At 38.8% G+C, this 19,219-nt stretch overlaps 1 protein-coding gene across 2 annotated transcripts in view; it reads left to right on the forward strand.

Moving 5' to 3' along the window:
• The window catches only part of Capn7 (calpain 7), a 40,206-nt gene that overhangs the window by 7,388 nt on the left and 13,599 nt on the right, over positions 1–19,219 (forward strand). For both annotated transcript variants that reach the window (XM_087182460.1, XM_087182461.1), the window contains exons 3-12: positions 2,373–2,530; positions 3,672–3,739; positions 5,880–6,080; positions 7,944–8,030; positions 10,252–10,378; positions 13,087–13,172; positions 14,545–14,638; positions 16,269–16,415; positions 17,684–17,790; positions 18,503–18,623. In XM_087182460.1, the coding sequence (XP_087038586.1) occupies positions 2,373–2,530; positions 3,672–3,739; positions 5,880–6,080; positions 7,944–8,030; positions 10,252–10,378; positions 13,087–13,172; positions 14,545–14,638; positions 16,269–16,415; positions 17,684–17,790; positions 18,503–18,623 (1,196 nt within the window). The remainder of the gene's footprint in view (positions 1–2,372; positions 2,531–3,671; positions 3,740–5,879; positions 6,081–7,943; positions 8,031–10,251; positions 10,379–13,086; positions 13,173–14,544; positions 14,639–16,268; positions 16,416–17,683; positions 17,791–18,502; positions 18,624–19,219) is intronic.

The following is a 19,219-nucleotide window of genomic DNA, read 5'->3' on the forward strand; positions in this document are numbered from 1 at the left end:
GCTGCCTGCCCCACAAGCGCAAGAACCCAAGTTCAATTCCCCATTCCAAAACAAAACATCACATACCTTTAAGAAACTAACACAATATAAAGCTTAGAAAATTAAAATTAGGTTTATTGAGATATAATTCACTCACCATAAACATTCATGCCCCCTCCACCCACTTGTGATTGAACCTAGGGCCTTTGCACTGATCTATATCCCAGCCCTTTTAGTTTTGTTTTGTTTTTTAATTTTGAGACAGATCCTTGCTCAGTTACTAAATTGCCCAGGCTGGGCTTGAACTTCTGATACTCTTGCCTCAGCCTCCCCAAGCACTGGGATTATATGGATATATTACATGTGTCGTCATGACTGACAAATTCACCCTTTTAGAGTGAACAGTTCAGTACGTATGTGGTTTACATATATTTTGTTACTACAGTTGTACAAGGACAGTCACTAATTGTAGAATTTTAGAATTTTGTCACCCCAAAAGAAATCTCTTATCTATAAGCAGTCACTTGCCATTCCTCCAAACCCTGTCCCTTAGGAATTACTAATCTACTTTCTATCTCTATAGGTAGACATTCTGGATCATTCATATACAGTAAATGGAATCATTCAATGTAGAATCATTTAATCCTTTCATTGTCTGGTTTCTTTCAATGAGCTTTAATGTTTGTAACAGTTACCCATGTTGTAGAAGTATCAATTCTCCTTTCTTATGGCTGAATAATATTCCATGCGTAAGTTGATAGGTATTTGGTTTTTTCCCATCTTTTGGCTGTTGTGAACAATGCTGTTAATAAACGTTAGTTTAGAAGTTTTTGTGGGAAAGTATGCTTTCTTGGATATATACCCAACAGTAGAATGCTAGGTCATAGGATAACTCTATGAAGAACTGCCAAACTGTTCTCAAAAGTTGCTACACCATTGTACAATTCTACCAGCAATATAGCAGGGTTCCTTTACATCCTCACCAACACTTACTGTCTATCTTATTTTAGCCATCCTAATGGGTACAAAGTAGCATCACACATTTGCTTGATGGCTGGTGTGTTGAGCATCTTATGAGTTGGCCATTTGAATATCTATTGTGTCTATTGAGAACCTTTGTCTATTTTTTAATTTGATTGTCTTTTTATTGTTCAGTGGTAAGGGATCTTTACTTTAGATAAGTTTCTCATAAATACATATCTTTATATTAAAAGAAAGTAGAAATATTTATTTCAAAGAACAGTAAAAATGTTTGATGGCTTATTCCTGATCCAAATAAATTAGGAAAAGCAGGAACTTTTATCATCATGGCTGGTATATTACAGAGTTATTGTCTGTGCTGAAAAAAACCCTTCAATTACCTTAAAATACAGTGGAGTTGGGCCAGGGATTTAGCTCAGTGGTTCTGCCACCCGCCTCGCAAGCGCAAGGTCCTGAGTTCGATTCCCGGTTCCACAAAAAAAATACAATGGAGTTTCTTAAGATTTAGTATTTTCCAAGTGTTTGCTTTGTCTTCAGGGCAGGAGGGGAATGTTAAGAGGACTCCTATGTTTTATTTTTTAAATGAAAGGAGTGCTGATAGGGAAACAAATTCAGGGGAAAGAACTTCTTTAATGAAACATTTTTGATGCTCCTTGTCTTTGGTATCTATTGTGTGATGAATTTAAACAACTGGCTTCGGGGAGCTTGAAATGAAGATTTAAAGGAGAAGAGGTGGGGCAGTGGGGTGTGCCTGTAATTTCTAGCTACTGGGTTACTGAAGGAGGGTGGAAAGTGTGAGGCTAGCCTGGGCAACATAGTGAGCTCCATCTCAGAAAAGGCTAGAGGGCTGTCTTAGTTACTTTTTCTTGTTGCTGAGACAAAATACCCAACACAGAATTAAAAGAGGGAAGGTTTATTTGACTCGCAGTTTGTAGAGGTTTCAGTCCGTAGTTGGCTGGCTCCAAGGTGGGGTGGCACAGCAGAGGGCGTCGCAGAGGAGAAGCAGTTCATGGCGGCAGAAGGCAGCAAAGCAGTAAAGAAGCGAAGAAGCAACAAGCAGTGACCACAGCCCCCTTTCTGTCCCTTATACTCTATCTGGGATACCCCCTTAGGGTTGCACTCACACCCAGGGTGGGGCACCCTTAATCCCAGCATCACACACCTTGATCCAGCCACGTCTGAAAAGCTCCACCTATAACGGCTGAGGCTTCGGAGGGACATCTAGATACAGACCATCACAGGGGAGTTATTCTTAAGTTTTATTTTTACACACATATATATATATAAAGTTTGTTAAACTTCTAAAATACAGGATTATAGAGTTTGGTAAAGAACATTTAAAATATATTAAAATGGTGTACTGTTCTCTACTGTTTTTGAGTAATTCTTCTATATGTGCTTTCTTGTCCTAGTTCAGTCAAAAAATGCTGGTCCTTTGAAATCAAAACATCAATTAGACTTAGAGCGTGCTCATTTTCTTGTTACACAAGCTTTTGATGAAGATGAAAAACAGAATGTTGATGAAGCTATAGAATTGTATACAGAAGCTGTGGATCTCTGTCTGAAAACTGTATGTATAACTGAAGGTTAAATTTGGTGCAATTATATTAAGAAATTTCCTTTAGTAATGAATTTTACTTAACTCTTTGAAGAAAATAAGTTCTATTATTATAAATGTAATTTAAGTTAATCCTTATCAAAAGATGGTGAAGCCAGGTATTGTGGTACCCGCTTGTAAGCCCAGATTCTTGGGAGGCTGAGGCAGGAGGATTTCAAGTCCCAGGCTAGCATGGACAATTTACAGAGTATTAAAGTTAGGAAAGGGTCAGGGTGTAGATTAGTGGTAGAGCCCTTCTGTAGCAGTAGGTAGGCCCTGGCTTCAGTTCCCAGTACCAGTAAGCAATTGCTTTTTAAGTTGTAGGTACTAAATTTGTTTTTTTGGTTTTTGTGGGGTTTTTTGGTACTGAGGATTGAACTTGGGACCTTGCACTTGTGAGGCAGGCGGCGGAACCACTGAGCTAAATCCCCGGCTCCTGTAGGTACTAATTTTTAACCTGCTTGTAACCTAATAGCTAAAATTAACTACTACAAGAAAGAATTTGCCATCACAAATTACGAATTTAAAATAAACTTTTTTTAGTATCATACAGTAAAAAGTGAGGTACAGCATTAGTTGGAAAGAGCTTTATTAATCTGTAATGTAAAGTCTGCAGGATGGCTTTCACTGCTTCCCAGAGCCTTCTTCAGTTCAGAGAGCGCCTGGTGTTCAGAGCAGGCACTTGGCGGGGAGACAGGGTGAAATGGTAGAGCCTGGGTGTTCCTAGGTCAGTTATTCAGTGTCAGCCCCCCTTGCCCCCAAAGTGGGGATTGAACCCAGGGAGAACTGAGCTGTATTCCCAGCACTTTTTGTATTTTAGTTTTTATTTTGAGACAGGGTCTTGCTAGGTGACCCAGCCTGACCTTGAACTTGTAATCCTGCCCCAGCCTCATTCAGTGGTTTTTTAAGTTCACCTCAATGACAAGTTTTCAATTCTGTTTTAAATGACAATCTTTAAAAATGAAAACAAAATGCCTTTTTTGTTCATTCAGTGCATTCATAATTTTAAGACGTATAATGTGCATTGTAAATTTTTTTGCATAGAAATATCATGGGTCAAACAAATTAAAAAATAATTATGCTTTAAGATGTCTGTCTCTTTCTTTCTCTTAAGTCTTCTGAAACTGCTGATAAAACCCTGCAAAATAAACTGAAACAGTTGGCTCGGCAGGCACTAGATAGGTGAGTTTTGGTTACTGAAGTGCTGATGGATGGCATGTATTGTCACTTGTTATGTAATAGATTTATCTAAATGTGTGGGACAGGTCATGGTCACAAACCTTCACCTTTAAACTGAGATATAGAATCTTCCTACAAGTGGATTTACCTCCTCTTTTTAGTTTCTTGCTTTAACCTCAAGAAATAGCCAATCAGTCAAGAAATATCTTTAGTTTTTGCTATTAGAGAACAGAAATGACTATGGTATTTGAAATGGATGACTTTTCTTACATTGTATATCAGACTTCAAAGAAGAGAACCTCTAGAAATGCTTCCAGATCTGCTGCAGAAAGCAGAGAGATTGAGAATCATCCTGCTTCCAGACATACACATTCCCCACGTTATACAATATGTGTGGCTCTTTCCCCTTGGGTTGATGTCAACTTTACATTGAGGCCTGCCATAACTATTCTGTTTAGAATTGAAGTTCCTCTAGCATTTTTGTCTTGCTTAATCTCTTGTAATATTCTTTCCCATAGCTCTTAACACTTTTGAAGACATACGATTTATATTTGCTCTTTGTGTTCCTTTCAACCCTCATCCCCAAATGTAAGCTCCATGAAGATAGAAGTTTGCCTGTTTGTTTAGTGTTGTAGCCAAGCACGTAGCAGAACTCCTGAGTGTAGTACATGACTGTGGGTGTTTGTTGAAAGAATGAATGGATTTGTATAAGAGAGTCATATCTCTTGAAGTGTAGATGAAGAAAAGTGTGGAAATTGCATTTACATCTGTAACACGAAGAATTACAATTATCTCCTTATGAGCTCTGACTAGATAGCTGTACGACCCTCAGCTTTTCTTATTTATTGAGATATGTCATTCTTCCTTTTCATCACCATTGTTGACTAATCTTTAGTTTGTTTTCCCAAATTCATGAAGATTCCCCAATTCATGAAGACGTGGCACATAGTTGTCCTTTCTAGCTTGATTTTTTTCATGAGAATCATAGGTGACTTTTATGGCTTGTATTGTTAACCCATCCAGTATTCCCAAGTGCATTCTCAGTAGAGGGTGGAGGATTGTCAGTAATGAATACCTTTGAGGGTCTGTTGAAAACTAGATCTACTTTCTAGAAAAATGTACATAAGTAACTTTTTGCATATAATTTCAGAATGTTCACAAAATCCCTGGAGCTCATATATGGACCTCAGGTTAAGAACTTCTTTGTTTTAGCTTGTTTTTTTGACAGAACAAAGCCAAAATTCTTTTGCATAGCATTAGGGCCTTCTTGGGCCAGGGATTTAGCTCAGTGGTTTTGGCGCCTGCTGCGCAAGCGCAAGGACCCGAGTTCGATCCCCGGTACCAAAAAACAAAATCCAAAACAAAACAAAAAAGCATTAGGGCCTTCACAATACACTCCTACCTTCCTGTCCTCTCATCTGCTTCCTGTTAGTTGCACTTTTCACAGGGTCTGTATCCATTCCTTGGAAGTTACCTCAGCTCAATTACATGTTCTCTGTATGTAAGGATGCTTCCTCATTCCCCAGGTGAACTCTGTGCCTTCAGCATCAGTTCAAAGCAGCCTTCCTTTACTCCCGTTTCCAGTCATTAAGTCTGTAATTTCTTTCCTGTATTCATTCACATCTATCCTGACATCTGTTATTTTAAAGCAGTCTTTCTCTATAAAACCATGAGCACCTTAAGAGTAGGAATTGTTATATACATTCTTGCACACTGCTTGCTTTGTATAGTATCTGACATACAAGAAGTATTCAAGTAATGTTGTCAGTAGAATATTATTTGCAGAAATATTTACCTTACTTTTGGAAGTAGCTAAAGTAATGAGATTTTCGACTAGTGTGTACGAATTTTATATACTAATTTTCCATTAGGATGGTTGACTAGTTCTTGAAGTAAACTTTGTTTCCTAAAAACTTAAATATAGCTGGGCATGGTGGTGTATGCCCGTAATTTCAGCGCTGTGGGAGGTTAAGGCAAGAGGATTATAAGTTCCAGTCAAATCTGGGCAAAACAAACAAAAAGGCCTAGGGGATGTAGATCAGTGCAGAGGTCCTGGGTTCAATCACCAGTACTTCCAAAAGGAAAAAAAAGTTCAAATGTGAGAAGAAAAACTAGTAATTGTTTTCCTGTGCCTGTGTTACAGAGCAGAAGCATTGAGTGAGCCTTTGACAAAACCATTCTGCAAAGTAAAGTCAACAAATACTAAACCAAAGCCACCTCCAGTGAAAACACATTTTCCACTAGGAGCTAATTCTTTCCCTGAAAAGCCTCAGCCATTTATAAGTCCGCAGTCATGTGATGCACAAGCACAGAGGTACACAGCAGAAGAGATAGAGGTGCTCAGGTAAATGCATTTATGGTTAATTATAATGAGTTTTGTTGACATAATCAATGTAGGCAATTGTATTCTTATTACATTTGTTGAATTGTATTCAGATGTTTATTAAAAAAGCATTATTAGGGCCGGGGATTTAGCTCAGTGGTTTTGCCGCCTGCCTGGCAAGCGCAAGGTGCCGAGTTCGATCCCTGGTACCAAAAAAAAAGGCATCATTAGGTAATTACAAGTAGTAACATCATCTAGTCACTTTGAAATAAAGAGTGTAAAATTTCTTTCTAATATATTTTAGTATTAGCATTTTTTACTAGACATAGTGTTTTTCTGTAAAACCTGGCATTCCGCAGAGTTGATTAAGGAGCTCAACAGAGCTAAGGGATGTGGCTAATAATCCGTGGGACTTAGTAACCAGAGCCCTGACCGGAAGTCTTATTACCTCGAAATAGTCTAGACCAGCAGACAGAACTGAAGGCTTGGGCGATGGATAATTTCCCATTTCTCTAAAGGTTTTTTTTTTTTTTGGTACCGGGCATCGAACTTGAGTCCTTGCGCTTGCGCAGCAGTCTCTAAAGGATTTTTAAAAAGAAAGTGAAAACCGAAGAATGTGTGACAGAAACCTTACTGCAGAACATAAAGTGTGTAGCATCTGGCTCTTTACAGAGCACACTCAAAGACCCCTTTTCTGTGCGTACAGCTCAATGTGTGTGAAAGGAGCTTCAGGGGAAATTAAAGAGGTGAAGCATATCAATTTAGGGATCCTTTTGTCTTCGGAACCGGTGTAGATAGAAGCAGAATTGTGCAAGAACTTGCTTAGAACTATGCAAGTCATATAGGTGCTCATTTTAAATTTTCCTAATATTGAGCTCAAAGGGCTTCTTTCTAGTTTGCAACCATATGACAGCATCTTTCTTTCCTGTTGAAGATTTTAATTCTATTCCTACTAATCTGGTCCCCTTTGTCTAGGAAAAATTGCTTATGAACTAACACAACCCAAAATAAGACAAAGGATAGTTTTGGAGCTGAGTGACACTAAGAGTACAGCATTGTGGCTCTTCAGCATCTCTATGCTCCCTGCACACATTGGAAATTCTATACCACAACAACTGTATATTTCCACCTACCATTCAGACAAATAAAAAGTTCTCATCTTCTTTTCAAATTGAAGCTATTCACTGTCCTAAAGTCATTGTATCTGTTGCTAATTCACTGAACATCATTGCCTGAAGACTGAATTGTGCAGGTATCCTGTAGCTACTTTAAATAAAATAGACATATACAAAATAGAGAGAAAATATACAAAGCTACCACAAACCTCACTTCTTAAATTTGTCAGCAGACCATAGCTGAGATCTGTGACACTTCTTTCTTCTCATATATTGGAAAATGTGAAAAACATTTTCCAGAATTATAAATTTCATGTTTTTAAAATTCCAAAATAACTAAACAGTTGATTTGTCCCTTTGGGCTTAAGATAGAATTGATTTTGTGTCCTGGTAAGGGACACAAAGAACATTTTCATTACCTCTGGAATAGGCTTTCCTTGAGACTAGAGTTTTGTTGTGAAGGATATCAGTGTTAAAAAGAATACTCTTATGGGGACGGGGATTTAGCTCAGTGGTTCCACCGCCTGCCCTGCAAGTGCAAGGACCCGAGTTCGATCTCTGGTACCAAAAAAAAAAAATTCTTACTGAATATTAGTGCATCAGTTATTTTCTGATACTCAATTTTGTGAAAATTTTATCCAAATATATTTAATAATACAAGGTTATCAGTTTAATACAGTACTATACCTTGTCATGTAAATTTTGAAGAGTTTAAGATTGGTTATTAAGATAGACTTGAACCTTACGATTCTTTTCTCATGTTTTATAGGACAACTTCAAAAATAAATGGTATAGAATATGTTCCTTTCATGAGTGTTGATCTGAGGGAACGTTTTGCTTATCCAATGCCTTTCTGGTAAGTAAGCACTATTGTGATTTTTATTTTCAAGATCTGATTTTTAAGTTTTTCTGTAATTTTTCAGTACTCAGAAGTTTGGTTCAATTCATAGCTTTGAAATTAAAATATAATAAAAAACTGGAAGACAAATATAATTATAGGAAAGAGGTGGGATAACATAGCAAGAACACTTTATTTGCCTGATCCTGGGCTTACGTAGGTCTTTTGCCTCACATTATAATCAGTGCCTAATACAATATCTGGCATAAAGTAAGTACTTAGTAAATGTTTGTCCAGTTGGTGTTTGAATTATAGCAGAGCCACAAGCCAGTACAGGAATGCAGTGGAAAAATGGAATAGAATGACAGTATCTTTGTTTACTGAGATCCAGTTCAAGAAATTTGTTTATAAAGGTGTTAAACAGCCTTAGCCTTAAAAATACCATCTGGTTCAGGACCCTAAACTTCGAATCATCCTAAGGAAATCAGTATTCGGAGGTGTGTGTAGTAAGAGCATTCATGAAGACATCTGTTACAACAAAGAGTTACTGAGGGCCAGGAATGTAGCTCTGGCACTGCGCCTGCCTGGCGAGCATGAGGCCCTGAGTGCAATTCCTGGTACCAAAAATCAAAAGTTACTGAAATTAAATATCCAGGAGTATAGTAGTGATTCAATAATGGTATATACAGCCGGGGATTTAGCTCAGTGGCTCTGCTGCTGCCTCGCAAGCGCAGGGTCCCGAGTTTGATCCCCAGTACCAAAAAAAAAAGGTATATGGAGCTGTGAGTGGTGGCTCATGCTTGTAATCCCAGTACTCGAGAGGATGAGGCTGGAGGATCATGAGTTTCAGGCCAGCATGGTCTACATAGTGAGTTCAAGTCAGCCTTGACTATATAGTAAAACCCTGTCTCAAAATGCTGGGGAAAAAAGGCACATGCACGCAGTCATATATTATGCTGTGTAAAAGTCATATATTATGCTTTTGAAAGGTAGGAAAAAATACAATACAGAAATTTCGAAGAATAGAAAATTATGTATATAATAGTATGAGTTTTTCAACTTTTAATGTATTTATCCATGCATAGAAAAAATGGTGTTAAGTAATACAATATTGTTGGGCACAGTGGCACATACTGTAATCCCAGCTACTTGGAAGGGTGAGACAGGAAGATCACAAATTTGAAAAAAAAAGTTATATTTGTTTTAGTTTGCCTATCATCTACCTCATATTATCCCTAAATCTCCTGAAATCCAAAGATTTGGTGGCCTAGCTATAGACAAATTTGAGGACAGGTAGATTTCTTTTTTAGAAATCTGGTACTATATATCAGTTTTAAATATAACAGAGTAGTTTTGGAGCCAAAAACCTAGATTCAAAGCCCAGTCCTCCTCCTCAGCTGTATGACCTTCCAAAGTTATTTAATCACTTTATGAGTTTTGAAAAAATATTGAATGTAATAGAGTTGTTTTAAGCATTTAAGTGGAGAGTGTAGGCAAAGCACTTTCACATAATGCTGATACAGGGTTAGTATTTAGTAAATTAGCTACTCCTTGAATGCCTTGCAGAGCGCCCTGGGGCCTCAGAATGAATCAGCCTGTACTGTTGTTAATGGCTCTGTTTTATTGCTGAATTTCTTCCTTTCTCTTTCTTTCTCCCCTCCCCTCCCCCCCCCTCCCCTCCCCCCTCTCCCCTCTCCCCTCCCCTCCCTTCCCCTCCCTTCCCCTCCCTTCCCCTCCCTTCCCCTCCCTTCCCCTCCCTCCCCCTCCCTCCCTCCCTCCCTCCCTCCCTTCCTCCCTTCCTCCCTTCCTCCCTTCCTTCCTTCCTTCCAGAGTCTTGTTATGCAGTCCAGCCTGGCCTTGAGCTCACAGTGACCCTCCTGCCTCAGTGTTCTGAATGCTGGGATTGCTGGTGTGCATCACCATGCTCAGCTTTATTGCTGAGTTTCTTAAACATTAGCATGCTAAGTTAGACTTTTAAATTATTTATATATATACATATATATATATATTTTCTTAAAATAACTGGATTTGGGTCGTGCTTTCGTGTTCAGTTATTGATATATATTTTTAATTGGGGAGTATGGTTAGGTTGAGTGGATTCAAGCTGTAGGTGTAAAGAGCCATTTGACTAGGAAATTACTTTAGAAAGATGAAGGTATAGCTATATGTGGGAAACTTAATTCTGACTTTGAGTCAGCTTCTGAAATTAACTTTATTTTAATTTTTATTATCACCTCAGTGATAGATGGGGCAAGCTACCATTATCACCTAAACAAAAAACTACTTTTTCCAAGTGGGTACGACCAGAAGACCTCACCAACAATCCTACAATGATATATACTGTGTCCAGTTTTAGCATAAAGCAGGTAAACATTTATTTTGTAAAATACTATATTAAAATTAGCATTTTAAGGAAATTTGAATATGAATTTGAGTTTTTTCTTAGGCTTTTATATATCCAGGTACATAAGAGTAATTGGAAAAATGACTCATTCTGTACATTTTGACTTAAGCTTTGAAATAATTATGTACACGGTATGATCAGAAACGATTGTGAATGTTTACATTTTTAAAAATGTATTACAATAAAAGACATTTTGCTGTTAATCCCTCTCAAAATACTATCTCTCTGTCTTTGAACATACTTATCCCAGCTTTCTTGCCACTTTCTGAAGTCTTTTGTGTCATTAGTTGCATTGTCATGGCTGCTGTGGTGTCCTGAATAGATTCAAAACACTTACCTTTTATAAAAGATCATTTTGACTGAGGAAGAGCCAGAAGTACATGGAGCCAAATGCAGTGAATAAGGTGGATGAGGACATCCTGTAATGAGTTTTTGTTTTGTTTTGTTTTTCAACATTTTATAAAAAGGCCTTTACATCTGTTCCTTTTGAAGGATCTCTCCACTAAGCAGCCACCAGAGTCCATTAGCTGATCTGCTGGGGCAGAAGTTGAGTGGTAGGCATCTGCCTCCCAATACTTCCCCAAGGCTACAGCAAGTATGCTCATGGTCCTCCCTGGTGCCTGAGATGCCTGATGGGGGAGTGAATGCTTTCCTGCTGGTCACAGCAGTGCTCATCCCTCCACAAGGACAGCTGAGTACTGATGTCTCCACTTCTTTCTGTCCACTGTCATCCTGAGGCTACAGTGACCTCTCTGCTGACCCTTATGTAAATGTACTGAAGAAGAGGTGCAGAGCCCCTGCCCCGGGCCCAGCTGAGTGAGGAGCCTACAGGATCCTGGGGCTTTTCAAGAGCTGTCCTCGGGTGGGAGGCTGTAGTAGGCAGCCAGCCAGTGCTGACCTGCACGTGGGCCTTGGTACCCCTGCCTGTGACAGAAATAACAGATGCTGCTGCTCCACAGGATCCGTCAGTACCATGCCCGAGAGCTGTCTCTGGGTCAGTCACTGAGCTGTGTTTTTGGCCTCTGGTACCATCTGGGGATGTACCAAGCTGAACACTGGCGGCCCTCCTGTCTCTGGAGTCCCCAGGTACCTGCCAGGACTACAAGGGTATGGGCCCTAGCACCTGTCAAATGCACTTGGGGACCATAGAACTATGGCCAAAGGTGAGCATGGCTCCTCGTATGTGTTTGTTACCATGGTCCATGGACCAGCTTCCAAGATGCTGCCCTGTGGTTGCTGCAGTTCCCATTGCCAGGAGTCCAGAGATGCTGATGCTCTCCTTAGAAATGTGCTGACATAGAAGCCAGGGGGCAGCCTGGGGGAGCTGTGGCTCCTTTGGCAGGCATTGCAGCAGAGGCTACTACCAGTCTCTGTCAGAGGAAGATGAAGTCTTTAGCTAAGTAGGGAAAGAGCTCCGGAGGAGCTGTGTCCACAGCTTTGGCACCAGGCCCCAAGGTTCATTCAGCTTTGGCAAAAATTAGCATGGCCCCTTCTTAACGGATTGCTTTTGTCGTGGCCATAAGGACAGTTCAGGGCATTCCAGGAAGAAAGGACAGACGGTGGCAGGCTTGTCTTAGCCTCTGTGCCAGTGCTGGTCCTGGCCTGTCTAGAAGAAGTGGGTGGTGCTCACTGCCACCACCAAGGAGGAATTGGGAGCATATTGTCTTTCCTCGGCAGCCTATTGGTTTCCCATTCCCAGATATTACTGGTGGTGCATAAATGACCAGAGCCATTTGGAATCCAGTGTTTTCTAGCCTTGCTTGGCTTTCTTCTTCAGGATTCCTTTTGTGGTGAATAACCATTTCTGCAGTTCTGTCTGCAGAGACTAGGGTGGGAGGTGTGCAGGTCCCACTTTAAGAAGTGTCCTGAAAGCTTGAGAGCAGAGATGGTGAACCTTTTAGAGCTTTCAGTAATGAACAGCTGGCTGCGGCATGTGTGCCATAGGTCCGACACCACTGCCCTGACTCCTCCAGGACATAGCAAGAGCCTCACAGTGACCCCTGTGGGGATGGGGCTGGGAGAAGGCTAAAGATAGAAGCCTCACAGGGCCCCACCAGTCTGCTCCCAGGAGCTCACCCGGGTATGACCAGTGACTGACTCTGTGGAAGAGCGTGTGGCTGCGGGGCACACCGTAATGTTTTCATGAGCCTGCCTTTCCATTGGTCGGCACTCAGCAACATGGGAGTTTTGATCACACCTTGTAAAGACACTCACAAAAGACGACTTCCCAAAACTGCTTGAGAAAGTGGCAAGCATGATGGGATACTGTGTTTGAAGCAAGGGGAAATATTTTGAGGACGATTAATGGCAATGTGTTTTATACTATAATCGATTTTTAAAATTTAAACACTTTTCAGTTATGCCTTATATAACTGTTTTGACTAGTCACAGATTTTTGTAGATGAAAACCTTGAAAATCTGAATTTCACTTTTGATAAGGGAAATATAAAAGATTGTTATTTAAATATCTAATTATAAGTTAATATCACTGAAATACTTGATTTTTCTAGGATTTGAATAAATGAGTCAGCAGGCTGGCATTTCTCTTTATTATTGAACAGTTGTCAAGATATTTAGCATAAAGCAGATGACAGGTGCAGTGCGTAATGTTGGCTAATGTTGAAATTACATGAATGAAGGAATATATTAATACTTTGTTCTTATTGGCAGACAATCGTATCAGATTGTTCCTTTGTGGCATCATTGGCTATCAGTGCAGCTTATGAGAGACGGTTTAATAAAAAGTTGATTACCAGGTAAAGTTTTGACTTGTCCCTTTAAGCCTTTTTCGTGTACTTGTTTCTTAACTGGAAATTTAAGAACTTAGGCTTTATCTGTGTAGAAAGTGGTGAGAGTCTATTACTAGACTATTACGGCTCTTCTGTAGAGGTTAAGCAGATGATTTATTACTATGGAAAGATGCGCTAAGGCAGTAAGAACATGTGCATGGAATGTATGGAACAAGTATTTTTTAAATAAATGAAGTAAAATCCCATCATATTTATAGTAACTTATAATATGTCTGTTGAGCAATTGAAATGGGTTAGTGTTAATTAAGAAGGGCTGGGCCGGGGATTTAGCTCAGTGGTGCTGACGCCGGCCCCACAAGCGCAAGGACCTGAGTTCGATCCCCAGTACCAAAAAAATTTAAAAAAAGCTGCAGGCATAAAATGCACATGAGATTTTGAAAATGGCACAGGAAATACCTCAAATTTTTGTATTGATTACATGTTGAAATAATAGATTAAATAAAATATTAAAATTAGTTTTACTTTTAAGTTTAATGTGGTTATTGGAAAATATAAAATGGTGTTTATTTTTGTTTGCTAGAACTACTTTAAAATATATTGAAATGTCTGAAATACTTTTTTCGGTTTTTAAGTTATATTAGCTTAAGTCATTGAATGTAAAAATTAAGTATAATTTTTTCATTCAGCTTTTCTGGACTGGTTTTTATTTATTAAACCCTGAGAGTACAAAGATGAATTAGTCTTTAATTTCAGCTATTTCCCATGTAAAAATAATTTTCAGTGTGCTTAATGTGATCCAAATTAATTTAAAAGAAAATTGGTACTGATATTTTTATAAGTATCTGATATTATATATGTGTATATATAATATATATATATTCTATATATGTAATCAGTTTTGGTTAGTGCCTTAGTTATGATTAGTTTAAATGGTCTTCACTTCTTAGGGTCAATGGTAAAACATTATTTTAACCAGCTTAAAATAATCCACTTAGTCGATGATTTATTAAAGTATATAATTAAAAATTGAGCAGTTTTCAGAATATCATGAAATTTATACCCTATTTATGATCTCAGAATACTTTTTGGGATTCATTTCTCTCCTTTTTTGGTACTGGGGATTGAACTCAGGACCTTGCGCTTGCAAGGCAGGCGTTGGCCCCATTGCACTAAATCCTTGGCTCAGAATACTTTTTTAATTATAGTAAATAAGCACTTTGAAGGTGAAATCTTTGTCTAGAGCTACACTAGGAAAATATTCTTGTTTATTTTTATGAAATTGCAGACAATAATGAATGACATATTTAAATATCTCCTGTATTGTAGTTGATTCTGGATATTAATGTTAGTATTTCAATATTTATTTTCCTTACAAAAGCATAATTTATCCTCAGAATAAGGATGGTGAACCAGAGTACAATCCGTGTGGAAAGTATATGGTAAAACTTCACCTCAATGGTGTCCCAAGAAAGGTGAATATTGTCTCCCCTTTACCACTACCCCTCTCTTTCCTTCTCCACTTTTGAGTCGTAAGTGCAATTAAATGTTAGCTGTGTTACAGTGTAGTTGATTTTGAGTCTGTGATCTTAGCACTCTACTACCAGTATCATTTTATGTTAGTAATTGAATATAAAATCCATGACAAGTTCTGATAGGTAATTTTGAACTAGGGACTGCTAATGCTTAAAATAAATTTTAATCTGATCTTAATATTTTTGATTAAAAGGAAATCAGATACACTAAATCTGTTAGGTCAGAAGAGTATATGTGGTTATATCCTGAGATGTAAGAAGCCTTTAAAATTATTAGTTCCTTTGTGAAATACATCCATGGTCGTAAGCTATACTGCTTTAATTTCTTTCAGTACTCTGACCTCTGAGGGTCTTGCCTTGTTAGGATCCGTTAGCACCATCCACTGCCACCCACGTCCCTGAGTCATGCTCAGCATCACATGGGAGTTTGTTAGAATTGCAGGATTTCAGGCTTCATCCTGGACCTACTGAATCAAAATCTTGATTTTAACAAGCTCCTGTGGTGATTCCAGTCTGAAAATCATTGCTCTGTTGCCCAGTTTTAGGGTACACAGAATCATCAGGAGGACTTAGGAAAGCATAGATTGTTGTGCGCCCCCTGCCCCACCAGAGTTTCTGATTCTGTAGGTTTGAGATGAGACCACAATTCGCATTTCTAACAAGTCCATGATGATGCTGGTGCCATTGTCTGGGAACATCCTTTGAGAGCCACTCTAGCTGATTACTTAAGAGCTAAACAAAAATTTTGAGAATGTTTTTCCTGTTCTTCAATAACTTCTTGTTTGAAGAATCTCTCAGAATGCAGTTGTACAATCTTTGTTAGTCTTAGATCAAAAATTCTTATTCCTGTGACTTTCAAATAATTTTCAATATAAGGTTTATACTGTATCTTTGTGGTGCTTGTTTCCTGTTCTGGTATTTTTTTTTTTTTTTTTTTTTTTTTGGTACCGGGGATCGAACTCAGGAGCTTGTTCTTGCAAGGCAGGCTCGGTGCCACTGAGCTAAGTCCCTGGCCCTGTTTGTTTCATTTTTTTGAGACAGGATCTTACTATGCAGTTCAACCTGGCCTTGAACTCACTGTGTAGCCCACGTTGGCCTCGAACTTGCAGCAATCCTCCTGCCTCAGTCTCCTGAGTGCTAGGATAAGATGCGTGCCACCACTATGCTCAGCTGCTCTGTTGTTTAAATGTGTTTTTTAGCCATAATGTTCTACTTTTACAACTATATATAGCATGGGTCTTTAGGTTTGGATTAAAATGACATTGATCTTAATAGTGAGGCCCTTTGGTAATTATTTTCAACATAATGTACATTCTAGACTCTCTCATAATTTTCATGGTAGTTACATGTAACCAGAGGCTCACCTGACAGGTTAGCTCGTAAGACTGAATAAAGGCATCATATTAAAATCATGAACCTTTTATAATTGATCAGATTCTAGAAGCACAAAACTGTCATCATAATAATAGGCTATTATGCTTTTTATCAGTATGAATTGTGGTTTTTTTCCCCCTTGACAAGATTTTAAAGTACTCTTTCACCTAAAGAAATTAATTTTCTCTTTCTTCAGGTGATAATTGATGACCAGTTGCCTGTTGATCATAAGGGAGAACTGCTGTGTTCTTATTCCAACAATAAAAGTGAATTATGGGTGTCTCTTATAGAAAAGGCATACATGAAAGTGATGGGAGGCTATGATTTCCCAGGATCCAACTCGGTAAGTAATAGGTGGTATGATGGAGACACTGACTTATGCTAATACAAAGTACATTAAACTTGAAAGTTATAATAGATACTACTACTGGTTTTGTTTATGGGTAAACAGCAGATTATCAGTCCTTGAGAAATATTGACTAGTCCCCTTATTATGGGAGTACATATTTTCTTGTGTAAGGGCAGTGTATTGTGTGATTCTATGTCCAAGAAATCTCTAAAATGTATGTATCTGCTGTTACGTTGCAATACAGAGCCAATTAATTGTGGTGTACCTTTTCAGAGCAGCCTGTTCAGATCAAAAGATATAGTGATACTCTTAGGTATATTTTGATTTCTAAATTTAGGTTCAAGGAGTTGTTTTCTCCAGCCTTAATATAACCTGTAAAGCTGAGCTCTGCATGCCAGTGTCCTTTTAGTTGCATGAGGTAAACTACTTGATTTAACATGACTTTAAATTGCCATTGACGAGCCTTTTGCCTTATAAAAGGTATTTACCTTTCTCAGCTTGTGTGTCTAAAATATAAGGGTAATATCCACCTCCCAGGGTTTGTACAGAGTAAATGAAGTACTATTTGCAAATCCTCCATCATTCATACCTGATTGGTTTCCCTGCCTAATGCCAGGCCCCCTTCACTCTTCAGGATCTTTTTTTTTTTTTTTTTTTTTTTTGGTACCAGGGATCGAACTCAGGTCCTTGTGCTTGCGCAGCAGGCAGCAAAACCGCTGAGCTAAATCCCCGGCCCTCTTCAGGATCTTATAATGCTAGGCAGTATTATAAAGGTCATAGCTAAATGCAGTGGAAAGTGATTTTCTTCCTAGCCTGTACGTTGTTGGTTTAGCTTTCTAATTCATTGCCTGTTAATTTATCCACCAGCTGAAAGAAAGGTAATATATGCAAAATATTAGAAGTGATTATCATATTATAAGGATTCAGTGGTAACTTACCATCAAAGCAGTTTTTTTTTTGTTAAATATCTTGAGTTTTTATCATATTTACCAATGAAGCAATTCTCTCTCTCTTTTTTTTTTTTTTGGGGTGCTGGGGATCGAACTTGGGTCCTTGCACTTGCGCAGCAGGCGGCGAAACCACTGAGCTAAATCCCTGGCCCGCAATTTTCTTGTATTCAGAATGAGCAAAAACTTTGAATTGTCTTCTGATTTAGTCCTACAGAATCATTTTGTGAAATCATTGATTTAATAGCTACCCTGAGAATTTATCTAAGAGCTTGAAAACAACACTGAGAGCCCTGAAATGTGTTTATGTTGCAGAATATTGATCTGCATGCATTGACTGGCTGGATACCAGAAAGGATTGCTATGCATTCGGATAGCCAAACTTTCAGTAAGGATAATTCTTTCAGAATGCTTTATCAACGGTAAACAGTTTTTTCTTTTTTCTTTCTCTGATAGTAAAAGAGGGTGTTTAAAATCATCATGCCATATTTAGAATAAAGATCACAGAAGCTGTCACTTTTGGTTATTAGGGATATTATCTTTAAAATAGACTTTGTGTGCTTCATAGCCTTCAGTTTTTTCAGTGATGGTTACACATAATCCAAAACATTTGAATCTAGAATGTATAATATGGAAAAATTGCTTTGCACTTAGTAAGTACTTACCAATTTGAGAGGAGGTAGGAAAAGAGAGGTCTTAGAACTTAAGCTTTAGGTGGACAATCTATATGTAGGGTTTGGAAAACTGTCCAAACAATAGTACACATTCAGTAGCAAAACTAGAGAGCTTAGTGATTTGATAAAATGATTATCTCTTTTGGGGAAGTATATTGGTATTGCACATCTTCATCCTGATTTGTAAACTAAAAATACAGCATTTGTGTTTCTTTGTCGATAGGTTTCTGCCTGAGAATTAAGTTTATGGGGTAAAAAAGGAAATATGATAATTTATCAGATATCTTGTGAATTAAAAATATTTTCTTGTTGAAAGCTCTTCAGGGGTGTTAGGAAAAGGTCATTTTTGAAAAGATGTCAGATTTGTGGGAATTTCTGTACACACCATGGGACTGAAAGATGATGTGATCTGCATTTTTAAGGATTTTCCCTTCCTTCCTTCTCTTTGGGATCATTCCAGATTTCACAAAGGGGATGTCCTCATCACTGCGTCAACCGGAATGATGACCGAGGCTGAAGGAGAGAAGTGGGGCCTGGTCCCCACACACGCCTATGCTGTGTTGGATATTAGAGAGTTCAAGGTTTTGGCTTCAGTTTTTCTCTTATTTTCTTAAGACATCACAAGAATTGCAAATGATTGTCAGACTTGAGTACTGAGAGGTCAAGGTCTAGGTGGAGTTCTTAAACCTCGGTACCTGCTGTACTAGACAGCTTGGCTCTGCTGTGGTGAATCACGAAATGAAAAGATGGGAAGCGGGAGGGCAGCGGCGGCACCATTGGCAGCGTCTTGGCGTACTGATGTGTTGACGCAGAGCAGGGTCACCACTGGGCCTCTGTCTTCGCTCTAAAAGTATGGTTGGGACAGGTACACAGCTCCCAGGCTTTCCAACTGCATTGGTGTTCGGTCAGTCACTTGGTAAGCAGTGTAGAGAGTAGGTACTGAGTAAATGTTTGAGAAAGGAGGAAGAAGAGGACCGTACCTGTGAGTAAGACACACCCCAGTGGGTGTGTGAGAGCGCCTGCTTCTCTTTCTTGGAGCCTTGGCATGCAGTCGGGCCTTTCAGACCCTTTCTCAGCCCGTGCTTGGGCTGTGGCCTTGGGATGTGTGACTGCACTGCTTTGCACGGTGTTATTTTTAACTGCAAAATGGATCAGTTGTATGGATTAGGGAAGTGCA

This window comes from Heterocephalus glaber, unplaced genomic scaffold (genome assembly GCF_053883595.1).
Source record: "Heterocephalus glaber isolate CG9 unplaced genomic scaffold, H.glaber_assembly_v1.0 deba00001472, whole genome shotgun sequence".
In the NCBI taxonomy this organism is placed as follows: Eukaryota; Metazoa; Chordata; class Mammalia; order Rodentia; family Bathyergidae; genus Heterocephalus; species Heterocephalus glaber.